At 39.3% G+C, this 16246-nt stretch overlaps 1 protein-coding gene across 1 annotated transcript in view; it reads left to right on the top strand.

Moving 5' to 3' along the window:
- LOC150079220 (uncharacterized) overlaps positions 1–16246 on the top strand; it is a 309701-nt gene that overhangs the window by 57049 nt on the left and 236406 nt on the right. Inside the window, exon 3 of the mRNA XM_090382453.1 lies at positions 1068–1237. Within this exon, the coding sequence (XP_090238579.1) occupies positions 1068–1237 (170 nt within the window). The remainder of the gene's footprint in view (positions 1–1067; positions 1238–16246) is intronic.

The raw sequence follows: 16246 nt of genomic DNA, 5'->3' as shown, positions 1-16246 counted from the left end.
TCTGATTGAGGTGTATAAGACCTTGAATGGTTTGAGCTAGCTCAATGCTGATGAAATGCTTCCTCTTGCTTGGATTACGAACCTGAGGAGGGCATAGATTCAAATTCAGTTGTAGAATAGATGTGCGGAAATTTGCCTTTAGCCAGCGGAAAGTTGGTTGCTGGAACAGACTTCCATCTGTTGTTGTGGAAGTTGATAGCTTAAATAAATTTCAGGCTGAACAAGACAAACATTTGGAGTGACTGGATGGGCGAAATGGGAAGATTGTGTTGTTTTTTTTTTTTTTGGCGACGCTATATAAGCTTGCTTTCTTGCATCATATGCCTCAACTAATGCTAATATCACTACCATAGCTCGCAAAATAAGAGATTTAGAACACAAGTTCATATGAGCGCCATTATGCAGCTCACTAAAAGGTTCACACTTGCATCTATCTGACAATATATCAAAGGAGTTAAAGTGACTGTAGCCCACCATTTATAATCAAAATTAGGCGGATTTTTTTTTTTTTAGCTGCTGTATGATGATTAATTAATGCTCAGTGATTACAGGAAGACTGCTTTAGTGTCCTCCCTTCAGAAAATCCTGAGATCACCGCTGTATAATGCATGTACGAGTAATATGTAAGTATAATCTATCACGTGATAGCAAATTTATGTCGGAACCCCCCCCCCCCCAACAAAATTTCTGGATGCGCTACCCACCTGAGATGAAGCCTGGGTGCACTATTGCACACCAGAAAGCAGACGCGCAATTTCAGAGGGCCACCAACGAGGCTAATCTCGACTGAAGAGTATGCTGCATTATATTTTTCATTCGGTATTCTCTTAATCGACATTTATGGAGCTTATCGAAGTTTTTCACAAACACTAACAGTATTCAATGAATGAACTGGTATGGAAGCTGCAAACTACTTTAATTATTCCCATTACTTCGTTTGAAATATGTAATTAGCAGTCATCGATAAGAGCATGTAAACGTCTTTTATAGGGTTAATTGACATTAAAGTTGAATGTTCTAGACAATATTTCCTGACACCGAGAACTTGTTTCTTTATTAAAATTTAGGTTCTGGCAAGACAACTTTACTCAATGCTTTAGGAGGACGTATTTATGTAGATTCTGGTAGCGTCACAATGAACGGGGAACTTCTCAACAAACAGCTCAGGAGGAAAATTTGTTATGTGTTACAGCAGGATGTGTTTTTTCCTGACCTAACATTGCGACAAACACTGATGGTAAGTTATTTTTCCGTTGACTCTAATGATATACTCGTAATGGCACTAGTATCATTTAACAATAACCATGAACTGCTGATTTCCTTGAAACTATTATTGAATAACAAGTATTGTTAAAAGCAACTGCCTAATGTGCATTTGATATTATGCTATGAGATGTTTAAAATACAGTTTTAGAGGATAAATTACGATTCTGTCCACTTGTGCTGTCTCATGGTAACGATGTCACGTAGGGTTTTTCTTTTCTTTTTTTTATTATTTTTTTAAAAATAGTAAATTACTCTGAATACTGTATCTTTCTTCTGAATCACATCAAACTCAACTGTTCCTATTTTTAAACCTCTTTTTTTCAGGAGGATTAATTCGCATTGTGTTGAAGAGAATCATGTTTAAAAAAACGTTATTAGCATTTTAATTCCAAGTTTAAAAGGAAAGCGACTTACTGGAGTGTATTCTTGAGAGCGCCAAGTATACTTGTGCTTAAAGACCAAGAAACAAATACAAAATCTGTAATACAATAAAAATAGAACCAAATATTCGTCATTTATGAAACAAAACAATCATAGAGTTGCTCACAAACTGTTATATCATGTAAATCGGGTAACAATCTAGTTCTCGATTTGTGAAAAACAGCGCACAGTGGTTAATGGACCACACCGTGTGGAAATGAAATGAGTTCGAGTTCCAGCAGGATGGGAGGAATTTTATGTTTGCTGGTTTTCAGGTTAGTGTCTCCCCTCCCCATTCTTTACGAATAAAATTCTAATTTTTCACACAGAAAATAGATACACCTATCGCGGAATACACACAATTCTTAGATACAATAAAGTGGCACCTCCTGTCAGCCTACACCTTTTTTTGAAATCTCTGTATTTCTCATTTATCGCTTGCACACTCCATTTTAAGATAGCTGTCATTTTTAAATTATCACAGAGATATCGTATGGATGATTCTTTGAGGTGAAGAACAATAAGGATAACGAAGGTAGGACAAAGTCAAATTGAAGTGACCAGGATACTAAATACGACTAGCAGCATTGAATAGACCGTGGATGACAGCAATCTGACCCAGCATTGTGTTCATGGTGCTCTTTGCTGATGAGTCTTGATACACTCTTCAATCGGATTCTCGGCGCACTTTTCATGCATGAACTACTGATACGAAAGCCTTGATCTTTATTCTCGTATGCAACAGATATTAGTATTAGCTATATAGTGCAAAGAAGCCACGGCGCCTCCGTAGCCAGGTGGGAAGGAGCAGCAGTGCGTAGCACATGCTTCTTGATTAGACCGGGGTTCGAGCCCGTCACCACCAAATACGGAGGATGCGGAAAGGTCAGGGAATGACCACCGCATTTCCCGGAGCAATATGGCTTAGTTGCTAATGCTCCTAAAAACCAACAAACAAACAAACAGCAAAGAAGCCACAGACTTTTGCTGTACCGGCAAAAAAAAAAAAAGAAAAAAAAAAGTAGATAAAAAATACAAATTATGTGCTTCCTTTCTTCCTCACGTAGGCTATCCATTTGATCTTTGAATTTCTTCAAAATGTCAGCCTTAACTCTCTAACTCTCTGCGGAGGCAACGTGTTCCAGTAATCAACGACTCGCTGGCTAAAAAAAAAAAAAAAAACTTCCTGCAATTTAGTATAAACCTCTTCCCCTGTAATTTAAATTTATGGCCCCTAGTTCTGCAATTGTTTATAACAGTAAAAATCCCGCCTTCATTCATTTTACTAACCCCACTCAGAGCCTTATAGACCTCAATCAAGTCCCCTCTAAGTTGCCTGGTTGCCATGCTCTGTATTCCACATAATCGAAATCTTTCCTCGTGCGGTCGCCCTTTTGCCAATCTCACCATGCGAGTTTTCCGGGTTTTTTTATTTTTTATTTTTTTGATTCTTTTAAGAAGCTGTTTGTTTCACATGCGTCTGCATTCTTGGACACAGTATTCCAAAAGCGACCTTACAATTGCCGTATATAGTGAGATTATGAACTCCCTATCTCTATAGGATATTGTTCGATATATCCGATAGGACACCATGTGCTTTCCTGGCTTCCTATTTACACTGCTCAAAAGACCTCATATCTGCCCATATTGTAACTCCGAGATCCCTTTCTTCCTCATTTTATTTTAAATTCAACCCTACAAAATGTATAAGTTCTTTTGCGGTTGCTATTCCCTAAGTCTAAGACCTTGCATTTGTTGCATTAAAACATATCTGCCACTTAATGAGAAGCAACAGTGGTCCAAGCACCGATCCTTGGGGATCCCGCTTCTAATGTTACACCAATCGGAAGAATATTCATTAATCATAATCCTCTTCCTTCTGTCTTGGAGCCAGCCAGCTTCCCCCCCCCCCATCTTAGAATCTTTCCAGTAATCCTATCATGTTCCAGCTTATACAGTAACCTCATGAAAGGTTACTGTATAAGCCGGCACATGTTAGGATTACTGGAAACTGTAATTCAAATGCTTTGCTAAAATCCTAATAAATTATGTCGAAATTGTTCCGTACATCCAACTCATAGTACTTGTGTCAAAATAGCTTACTAGGTTAGTTAAACATGATTTTCCTTTAACAAACCATGTTGTGTGTATCCTTCAGAATGACATTTCTATCTAAATGTCTCTGGATTGCCATTCTTGATCTAAGATTTTCGTTACCACTGAAGTCAGGAAAGTCTGGATCTATCAGTATCAATACTGATAGGTCCAGACTTTCTTTTAATGGACGATAATGCATATCCACGCAGACTCTTTATAGTGAACAATAGAAGAGTATAGCCCATATGGAACGGTCAGCCGGATCACCAGACTTCATTTCGGTAGAGCCTGCATAGTTGATGTCTAGAGAGGAATTTGGCAATTATAGATTCCCTCCCAAAAATCTCCATATGCAAAATGAGAATTTATGACTCCAACACTAATTAATGGTCTCGTTGTCAGCGTAATAGTCGATGTCACGCCTGTGTTGCTACTGATTATTCCGTTTCCATGGATTTTCGATTTACTATTTCGGCGGATCATAAACTCAATTTCAAAGTTCTACTTGACAGTATAGTGGTTTTGTCCCTCGTTTGGAAAGGTCTGGGTTCGAGTCTCGTTATAGTCTCAAATCTGGTCCTAGCCACTGAAATCCCAGGAAAGTAGGTGGCAGGACCCGCCAGAGTACTCTAGCTACAGTGGTACACCCGGTCAGCCTCCCCGTGGCATGGTGTGGTAACGTCGGGTCCCACTAGGGGCTCGGCGGCTAATAGACCGGAGGAACAAAGGGCACAACACAATATACAGCACATAACCCCCACACACTTCAAATCTCTGGCCCCGATACAATGTACACCCGCGGAGATGGGAGAAATCCCAGGAGCCGTTAGACACTAACATACCTTATACCTTATAGTCTGTTAATTAATTAATGAATAGCAGTTAATTAACTTTAATTGCAGTCATGCCATTTGGAAAAAAATACCGTATTATCGATTCTTATAACATCACATTATTTGCAAAAGCTTAATGGAACAGAAAAAAAAAAAAAAAAAATCTGATTACAGTATTTAACTTCAAGTATAAAGTTATAGAATTCTTATAGTACCGTGATAATAGACTAATATAAAAATAGCGAAATGCTTAAAGTGTGGTACTCACCTTGAATATAATCTGCAATAGTTTTATGAAAAGACTGATGGCTAAATATAAGGTGAGAAGTAACGCGGGCTGTATTTTAAGGAATTTCCTATACTCTCGTGATGCTCTTTGGAACACGTGGGAATCTCAGATGTGAGAGATTCCAAGCTGAGGAAAGGTGAAAGGGAAGTTTTGCGTTTAGGATGTTGAGATTAGTGTTGTGTCGAAACTATTCGATATTGAAGAATTTTGTGGCTGGTTTTAAGTTTTATAATGGTGATAGCGGAGTCAATTAAAGGAGTGTGATTGTGGGTTTGGGCATGAATTGTGACTTCTGTACTAGCTTGTCCCGATCTAAGACTATTATAGTGGTAGTATGCGCGAGTGTTGGAGGTTTTGGTAGAACCAAACTTGGTAGTAGTATCTGTGTGTATCTTTGTAAGTGCTTTACAAATACCCTTTCAACGATTTGAACAATATAATTTACTTGATTAAATGTCAACCAAACTGTGATGCCTGTTATATTGGTAGAACTACTACCAAGTTTGGTTCTACCAAAACCTCCAACACTCGCGCATACTACCACTATAATAGTCTTAGATCGGGACAAGCTAGTACAGAAGTCACAATTCATGCCCAAACCCACAATCACACTCCTTTAATTGACTCCGCTATCACCATTATAAAACTTAAAACCAGCCACAAAATTCTTCAATATGAAGCCCTCATTATCGAATGGTTTCGACACAACACTAATCTCAACATCCTAAACGCAAAACTTCCGTTTCACCTTTCCTCAGCTTGGAATCTCTCACATCTGAGATTCCCACGTGTTCCAAAGAGCATCACGAGAGTATAGGAAATTTCTTAAAATACAGCACGCGTTTCTTCTCACTTAACACCGCCAACTGAAGACGTTATAACTTAACGAAAGTCTGTCGTCACGACTATTGGCATTATCAATTCCTTTATGTTCCAGATCAACTACTTTGTGACAACCAGGGACGGAGTAGTGCACTTCTGCTTCCTTGCGCTTATTTTAAAATTCCGTTAAATTAAATCTCATCCCACCTTAATGCATTAACTTAACCATTCCACCTTATATTTAGCCATCAGTCTTTTCATAAAACTATTGCAGATTATATTCAAGGTGAGTACCACAATTTAAGCATTTCGCTATTTTTATATTAGTATTTAACTTCTTAAAAGTGATTGTTTGTACTTTGTATTCTTATAGAGCCAAACCCCTATGACCGAATTCAATAAGAAATTCGATAATGTCGCCATTTTATATTAGATGTTGATACTGATTGGGTAAACAAATTGTAAACTGTTTACAAATTTTTGCCCCAATCAGTAAATCTAATTTCAAACTTAGCATGTCGAAACTTGCTTATTCTTAAAACTCACACAAACAAATTCCTTCATTTCTTATAAAAAAAATCACAAATACATAATTCTCCTAAATACAATTGTAAAGAATGTGAACTGGGAAAAGAATTGCAAAATGCAATTATCATTTTTTCAACAAGGAATGTCCTCTGTGTTATTTAGTGATTTTCGCCACTTGACTCCCGTCTAGCGAGATTTGGTTCTAATTCCGTGGAGACTAAAGGGATTCTTGAAATCATCTCGAGAAGGTTAGAGAATCCTACTAGAACAAAGTTATATTATCATATCACTGCCAGTTAACACGACAGGTAAAACATGTTTTTCGGGAACTGATATCACATTAATCTTTCCTTCTTATAATGAATTTGGACCATTTTTCAGTAATCACCAAGACTGGTTTCGCTGTGACATTTAGGACATTAACAAAAGCCTTCGTTTCACAGGTTGTAGTGCTTTCCATGTCGAAACCATTATTACCCGACCGGTATCAGTCAAGTACAGAGTCCTCATAGGCAACGCAGTTGATTTAATCACCGCCTTCCCCACAATGGTTGAAAAGACCCGAGTTCGAATCCCATGAATGAAGAGAGGAATTTTTACGTCTCCTTTTCACAACGAGCTTGAGTTATGTTAGGGTAGCATGGTTTTTTATTACGAAAACTCGATTTTTCATCCAGCAAACAGCAAATTGACCACAAACATATAGTTTATAGTCATATTACACTAGTGTTCAAAGAAAGTGCATCACCCCTTAAAATTGTAATTGTCGTCCAAATAACGTAAGTATATGGCAGTATTCTTACAGATTGCATTAGATAAGATTGACACGCGTAGGTGATTTTTTTAATTTTTTTAAAAATTATTATATTAGGGCCACCCGTAATCTCTTACATATACCCATATGTATTATAACTATAAATTGCGTGTGCTCTCTGGTCGATTTGCCTGTTTTGCTGGACGAAAAAAAAAACCCAGTTTCTGAGAGGCAGAACTTTGATCTACGCCTGAGACCGACTAACTCAGCCACGGAATGCAAAAAGCCCACTGAAGTTACTTGCATCATCGACGGGATTCGAACCCGGGCCTTTTCCACCCGGTGTGGGGAGGACGGTGACGATACCACTGTGCTACCGCGCAGACATGCATAGGTGATGACGTAATATTGCATCAGCTCTTACTTTCAGCTATATAAGCACGCTCTGCAAGAGTTGCAGTCATTCCTTGCTTGTGTCAGGATGGCGAGTTACGTGCAGTTGACGACACGAAGAAAGAGTGCTATTGTTGCTTTACGTGAGGAAGAATGTTGTGCCCGCCATATTGCTTATAGAGTGTCTTGTATTTAGTCGACAGTGAGTAGATTTCTTTCCAAACTCAAGAATACTGGTTCTGTTGATAAGAAAAAAGAAACCGGACGCAAACGAGTCTCAACGCCAAAACGGGACCGCGTTTTGAAGCGCTTATGCCTTAAAAACCGTAAAGCTTCTTCGTCTGAGCTGAAAAGACAATGAGAAGAACATACAGGAGTGGTAGCAAGTGCAGTAACGTCAGAAGATGCCTCTTCAAGAATGGACTTGTAGACCGTCGTCCTAAGAAGAAGCCCCTCCTCACACACACACACACACACACACACACACACACACACACACACACACACACACACACACACACACACACAAAAAAGGCCCGACTAATTTGGTGTAAGGAGCATGTCAAATGGAAACCCAAGCAGTGGAAGTCAGTTATTTTCTCGGATGAGAAGAAATTCAACCTGCATGGCTCTGATGGGAGACAAACGATTCGCTATAGACGTGGTGAAAAATACCATCCAGACTGTGTGGTGTCTACAGTGAAATTTCCTACCAGCCAAATAATATGGGGGTGCATTTCGTATTGCGGAGTAGGTCACCTGCAGTTTATAAAAGGTTCCTAAATGCCAGTGGATACCTGACTGTATTGGAAGGCAAATTGCTGCCAACCGTTCCCTACCAGCCAAATGATATGAGGGTGCATTTCGTATCACCTGCAATTTATAAAAGGTTCTGTAAATGCCAGTGGATACCTGGCTATATTGGAAGGTAAATTGATGCCAACCATTAGAGACCATTTCCACTTGTCAAGTAACTGCATCTTTCAGGACGACTCTGCTCCTTGTGATCGGACGAAAAGCATAAGTAGGCACTTCTCTAGTTACTTTAGCTTCATTTCTGCATTACAGGTTCGACAGTAACGTGTTTACTTTTGTTACAGGTGAAAAAATGGTTGGAAGAACGGCCCATTACGACTCTTAGCTGGCCAGGAAACAGCCCGGACCTGAATTCTATAGAGAACTGTGGCATCGTGTGGAATCTACAGTTGCCAGAAAGAAACCAAAAACCCTTCGTGAACTTCAGGAAGCCATAATTTGTGTTCGGAACCACGAACTATCAGTTGATTTTCTTCAGAAATTGATCTTGTCAATGCCTCGACGGGGTGCTGCTGTCATCAGGGCCAGAGACGGTTCAAATAAATATTAGTTTGCACCTGGCGAACTTTTAATTTTGTTTTCCATTTAAAATGATTAACATTGTGATAACATTTTAGCCATAATTGTCGTGTTTACCAAAACTGTTGTATAAAGTTGCAAATGCTCATTTTTGAATATTTTGAGAGCACCTGTCAAATATTACCTAGCTTTACCTTAATTATTAATAAATATGTTTTGTTTATATTTCTATGTGTGATGCTAGTGATTAATGTAACATACCATCGCGAAAAAGGAGTAGAAATATGAAATTCCTAGGTGATGCACTTTCTTTGAACACCAGTGTATGTACGGTACAATATGGCCTAAGTTTCTGATGCGCCTAAAACACTACAATAAGCAGTGAAACACTACAGCATATTACCACCAAATTGTAACAGTAATTATTCTGGAGCATAGCTCAATCAACAAATTAAATAAATAAATTTTTCTGTTTTTACTCTGGGACTACCACACAGGGCGACAGTAGTTTGCAAAATAGAGAATATAAGAACATCAACATATTTTGTAGTTATGCTGGCTTGAACCGTAGCCAACTCAAACGGAAGAATACATTACATTCTGTGCGCTGGCAAATCAATCAGAAGTCTTAATTAGTACTTGAATGAAGCCATTCAGTAGACCTAGCAAACGTTTTTTTCCTCTGTCCATTACTTTCGCTCTCTGGCTGAATATTTGCAAGATTGTCAAATAAATCGGACCAAGTTTTCGAAAAATCTAGGTGTGGACGGTACACACCAGTGTATAATGATCCCTAAAACACATTATAAATCCCAGCCCACATTTTGCTCTTAAAACAGTGAACATGACATTGGCCTGACCTAGCCGAGAGCGCTGAGGTACAGCAGTAGCCACATTTGAGTCGAAATTAGTTTGAATCGTGGACTTTGAACGTAGCATGGCAGTCTGCTTCAACTACACGTGGCCGCTAAATATATTTACTGATTGTACTCCCATAAAATATTAGTATTTATAAAGCCTTCTGTATGCTGGTGTCTACTTTATTAGGCAAAACTACCGTTTTCATTAATTGGAGCGCTCCTTCAGTAACAGCATCCCGTGTTCGTATCATGCGATATAAAGCAGAAGGACAGATTCTGAGATTTCTTATTTTACTTAATGCCATTTATGAGGAAGTGCACAGGTAGGTTTCAAAGTTTGCTGAAGATTTAAAGGTAGGAAGAGTGGTTAACAAACAGAACCAGGCCATTTTGTTTCAAAGTGACTCAGATCAATTGCAGAAATAATCTGAAAAATGGCAACTAAAGTTTAATGCTTCTAAATGTAATGTATTGCACTTAGGTAAAAACATTACATTTAGAAGGAGCGTTTTTGTGTTTCATGAAAACCCCAAACACAAAGGTATACCTAAAGTACTTGGTAATGTGCATGGGATGATGATTAAAAAGACAGATGAAGATGCTTGTTGATGACGAAGCCTAGTGGTCAAGAGCGAACAGCAAACGTTCTTTGAATGGACCGTTGTTCAATTTAGCGTGATTACTAAATACGATTAGCAATTCTATTCATGATTTATTTTGAACTCTCTGACCTACTTGTTGTACTGGAGTATAAACAAGAATTTCTGCAGATAGTATTTTCAGGAAATATATGTGAAAGAAGGTTGTTCTGGAACACGGAAGTGCAAGGGATGAAAAAAAAAAAAAAAAAAAAAAAAAGAAAAGTTGGTTCTATGAATTTGAAGTGGGACAGCAGATAAATCTTGACTGGTTGTGGCACGTGTTCGGAGTTACAAGCTGGGGGGGGGGGGGGGGGGCAGTGTTTTAGTAGTGGCAAATTATGCAAGGAAGCAAGCTTATAATAGCATCAGTTTAAACAAAACAAAAAAAAATAATTAAAAAACCTCCAATAGTTGTCTAGTTCTTCCTTGAATTTATTATTGCCCACTTCTACAACAACAGACGGAAGTTTACTTCAACAATTAGCAACCTTTTGGTGAAGGCAAGCCACCGCACATTTATCGTGCAACCATCCTTCCTCAGTTTGAAATTATTCCGCCTCAGGTGTGTAGTCTGAAAAAAAGGAAGAATACCATATCACATTGAGCTTGCTCAATCCATTAAAAGCCTTAAACACTTCAATCAGATCACCTTACAGGTGCCTAGTCTCCAGATGCTGCAGTTTTCAGAAGTGAAGCCTTTTTCAGTAAGACTACCCTTTTCTTCCATTAATCTCGTTGCCTTTCTCTGTACCCGTTCCAGTAGATCTACATCCTTCCTAAAATGAAGCCTCCAGACCTGTATGCAGTACTCAAGATGCAGCCTGACCATTGCCTTGTACAATGAGATAATCACCTCCATATCCCCGCTAGCAAAATTCCTGTATATCATTGACAAAACTCCATGAGCTGGCCTACTAAGGGAACGTCATATCTAACTGCACAATTACCCCTCAGATCTTTTTCATTTCCCACTACAAATGAGTGTAGTATCACAGATGGTGCATTAATCTGTGATTACTGCTACCCATATGCAGCACCATGTATTTCTCGTTGTTAAACCTCAACTGCCATTTTTTAGCCCATCTACCCAATTTTTCTAGATCTTATTGCATTAGCCAAAATCATGATTACTATCATTAACCACCCTGCCAACCATTGAATCATCTGCAAACTTAGACATTAAGGCTGATATACCTTCATCATTATCATTTAATAAATATAGAAAACAACAGTGGGCCCTGCACTGAATCCTGGTGGACTACGCTAATAAGATTAATCAATGATAGGCAGTGTCTATTGATAACCAATCCCTATCTTCTCCCACTCAACTAACCCTTTATCCCTAGCAGTAACTTAGGCGCCTCCGTAGCCAGGTGGGAAGGAGCAGCAGTGCGTAGCACACGCTTCTTGATTAGACCGGGGATCGAGCCCGTCACCACCAAATACGGAGGATGCGGAAAGGTCAGGGAATGACCACCGCATATCCCGGAGCAATATGGCCTTAGTTGCTAATGCTCCTAAAAAAAACCAAATAACAACAACATAGCAGTAACTTGCCTTTAATGCTACAGTACTCCAATTTATACTCTAGATCAGGGGTGGGCAACTTTTTTTCGTCAGCGGGCCGAATGAAATTTTCGCATCATGATGCGGGCCGGAATAGATTGAACGATTTAATAAAAAAAATCAGAACCTAAAAAATGTTATATTACTTGAATTACCAAATTATTAATGTATTTTTAAAAAAAATATCTGAATGTCCAATTATCATTGAAAATGCGGCATTCGGCATCAATTTTTCTTTTTTTTTTTAATTGGCTCATTTTATGGACTATAAATTATATTAAATTAAAAATTGTAATAATTAGAAAAGGCATAAAACATAAAATATCTCGCACCAATATTATTTTTTTCAATAAGAAGTCAAACCCAAAGGAACTTCGTTCGATCGATGCTACAATAATAATTAGGAAATAACTCTTTGACGCTGCGTAGAATCACTTGGTTACTGTTGTACTGGCCGCGATTCCCGATTGAACCGAATTAAGCCGAACGTTTACGGCGAGTGTAGTCAGGTATTGATTTTCTATATTTATGCATTTACCTAGGGGGCCGGATTCAACATCGTCGCGGACCGGATGTGGCCCGCGGGCCGGCTGTTGCCCACCCCTGCTCTAGATGGTAGATGACTCTCATCAACCGGTGAAATACCACCACTTTGCTTATTGGAGGCTTGAAGTGGTGGAACCCATGTTTAGTCTCTAGAGCTAAGTTCCGGTCAACCCTTCCCTATCTCTTCCATCATGCAGTATGATTGATGACTTTTGAGGTTATGATGAACATCGTGGCAAGATCCAATATTCCTTACATTTCTAGGGTACAGCTTTAAAACTCTGTTCGCAGGCCGGACCGAACCTATCGGTAACTCTCTAGGAGGCTTCCGGATCAGCTAGTGTGTAATCATGCTCCCTCTACTCTGTCAGATAGTGACTGGAGGGAGTCCGAGTGGTGTGTATGCGGGGAGCATTGTCGAGGCCACGTTATGTCAAGGATCTGTGTATATTCTTACCATGTGTACGCCATATCCAAAAATTTCACTACTTCATACAGCATGGCCTTCCCACTTTTTCTTACTATTGAATACACTATGAATTGTCAAACTAATAGAGCAAGCTTATCTGCGAAAAGATCTAAATCTCCCAAGCACTTCCTAATTCATTTCACAAATATACGTTTTCTCAATCCTAATCTCAATCATGTCCATTTCCACTTGCAGTCTGCCAAACTCCATGTACTTTTTCTGACAGAATCTCAATTATCGGTTGATTCAACTGCTGCTCATCTCAGATGCCCAAATTATTAGCTGTATGATTCCTTTCGCCTCAAAGGTGGTACTTGTGCATATGTCCGTTCTGATATTTCCTGTCAGAGACTTGGCAATTTGGAATCTCCTCTCTTTCATCTTCTCTGGCTTAAAATCTCTCTACCTCATTGTGTCAAATTCATCTGTTGTCTGTACCGTTCTCCAAACCCCACTAATCACTTGGAGCTCTTTGACTTCCTCTCTTTGCAACTTGACTTTCTCCAGTCCAACTTTCCTAACAGTGAGGCAATTTTCCTTGGTGATTTTAATGTTCACAACTCCAGCTGGCTTCCGTTTTCTAGTCACACTGACCCAGCAGGTCGAGATGCTGCGGCTTTTGCAATTACTAGTGACCTTGCACAGATTGTTCATTTACCTACAAGAATACCGGACAATCCTAACCATACAGCCAATTACGCTTGATCTTTTTCTCATAAACAACCCTTCTAAGCATACGGTCGAAGTGAGAGGTCCTTTAGGCACTTCAGATCACAACTTGGTGATTGTCTCTGCTCCAATGGAACCTTTATCTCATGGCTATTCCCAACCTCGTGTTGTTTGGCATTACAAGAATGCAAAATGGGATGACCTGCGAGACTTCTTTTCATCTTTTCCTTGGTCGGATTACTGTTTCAAAACTTCTGATGTCAACGTTTGCTCAGATCGTGTCAGTGAAATTATTCTTGCGGGAATGGAATCCTTTATCCCACACTCCACTTTAAAATCTCGTCCTTTATCTAAAACTTGGTTTTCCAATAAATGTGCTAAGGCTCTTCAAGAGAAGAATGTTGCATATCGTAATTGGCTTGTTTCTAATTCTTCAATTTCATTTTATGCCTACACCAAAGCTCGCAACAATTGTAAAGCAGTTATTAATCAGTCCAAACTAGAGTTTGAACAGGCTAAGAGTAGAAAACTTGCTTCTTTCCCTAATGGTAGCCGAGCATTCTGGTCTCTTGCCAAAGCTATTGGCCGCAACTTTTGCCCATCTCTGCTCCCACCTCTGTCCAAACCAGATGGTTCTGTTGTCACTTCAGCCAAGGATAAATAAAGCTAACCTGCTAGCATCCCATTTTTCTTCCAGCTCATGTATTAATGATCTTGGTAAAACACCTCCCACCATTCCCAACACGCTCCATTCAATGCCTCCTGTGGTCTTCCGTCAAAAGGATGTCAGAAGGATTTTGACGAATCTTGATGCTAAGAAAGCTCCAGGTCCCGATGGTATTTCTCCACTTGTTCTCAAAACCTGTGCTCCTGAACTTACTCCTATTCTTTGCCGCCTTTTTTCACTTTCTTATTCCAAAGGTGTTTTTCCTTCTGCTTGGAAATTTGCGCATATCCAATCAGTTTCTAAAAAGGGTGACAAATCTCACCCATCCAGTTATCGTCCCATTGCAATTACTTCTACTCTTTCTAAAGTAATGGAGAAATCAATTAACCACCAACTCTTAAACTACCTAGAAACCTTCCGTCTGATCAACGATCGCCAGTATGGATTCCGTCAGTGTCGATGATATTCTGGCTTATGTTACCCATTTATGGACTAATTCAATGGAAAGGTTCGGTGAAACACAAGTAGTTGCTCTTGACATCTCAAAGGCTTTCGATCGTGTTTGGCATAAAGGTCTTCTAAACAAGCTTCCATCTTATGGTTTGCCAACTGTTTTTAGTAATTGGTTATTCAGTTTTCTCTCTGATCGCTCACTGAAGGTGATGGTAGATGGCTCTCTGTCTTCTAACTTCTCCACTAATGCCGGTGACCCCCAAGGTTCAGTACTTTCCCCCACTCTTTTCCTCTTGTATATTAATGACCTTCTTCCATTGACTGGAAATCCTATCCATAGTTTTGCCGATGATAGCACATTGCATTCCACTTTCCATTTTGAGAAACCTTGTCCTGCTCAATCAGCTTCAACTTCTCGAAAATCTGCTACCCATTCTTTAAATGCCGATCTTTAGGTAATTCTCCAGTGGGGCAAAGACAACTTAGTTGATTTCAACCCTTCTAAAACTCAGTCTTGTCTTATTTCTCGCAAAAAGGATTCTTCTGCTCCTATGCTTATCTTTACTGACACTCTGATTTCTAGGCAAAATGATATATCTATTTTGGGGATTACCCTGACTTCTAATCTCTCTCTCTCTTGGCACAAGCAGATTACAAATATTGCTTCCTCTGCATCTAAAAACTTGGCTTTCTCTTTCGCTCTCGGCGTTACTTTTCTTCCAAACAGCTGCTCACTCTGTATAAATCGCAAATCCCTCCTGCCATGGAATATTGTTCCCACATCTGGGGTGGTGCCCCCAAAACCTCTCTCAGGCTTATTGATTCCATTCAGAAGAGGGCAGTTAGGTCAATTAATGATTCATCTCTAACAGAGTCTCTTCACTCGCTGTCTCATAGACGTACTATTTCTGCTGCATGCCTCTTCTACAGATACTTCCATGGGCACTGTTCTTCTGAATTGGCTTCTGTAATTCCCGCTCTCTCTTTCAAAACAGTCCAAACACGTGCCGCCACCAGCCAACATCCATTTACTGTCCAACTTCAAACTCACAGGACCAACTTTTCATCTTCCTCATTTATTCATTCAACTGCCGTTTTATGGAACAACCTTCCTTCATACGTATTTCCTGAAAATTACAGTCTACAGAAGTTCAAGTCCAATGTCAACAGATATCTTCTTTCGTCTTCTCAACCTCCAACCCAAGCACTATAGGTTCTAATACCTCTCGTGTTTGGGGTTTACATAAAAAAATAAAAAATACAGCAGTAATTCATGTGCAACAGTATCAAAAGTCTTCCTGAAATCCAAGTATATGATATCAGAATTATTTCTTGCAAACAGTTCCCTAGTCACTGCATCATAGTATCCAATCAAATTGGTCAGACGAGATCGCCACTTACCAAATCCTTGCTGTGACTGCATATAATTGCATTCCTGTCTAGATGATCATGCATTACTTCTTTAAGCAATGGCTCCATTATTTTCTCGAAAACAGACGTTAAGCTAACAGGTCTGTGATTAGCCATGTTACCTTTTAATCCTTCTTTGGGAATTGTGGATACATTCGCACATCTCCAGTCCATAGGTACCTCCCTTGAATATATGGATGCTCTCATCATCATGGATAAGGAATCGCT

This window comes from Mastigoproctus giganteus, chromosome 10 (assembly GCF_048544385.1).
Source record: "Mastigoproctus giganteus isolate SK-2022 chromosome 10, ASM4854438v1, whole genome shotgun sequence".
Classification (NCBI taxonomy): Eukaryota; Metazoa; Arthropoda; class Arachnida; order Uropygi; family Thelyphonidae; genus Mastigoproctus; species Mastigoproctus giganteus.
The sequence above is the reverse complement of the archived record's forward strand: the minus strand, read 5'-3'. Positions and strand labels throughout refer to the sequence as shown.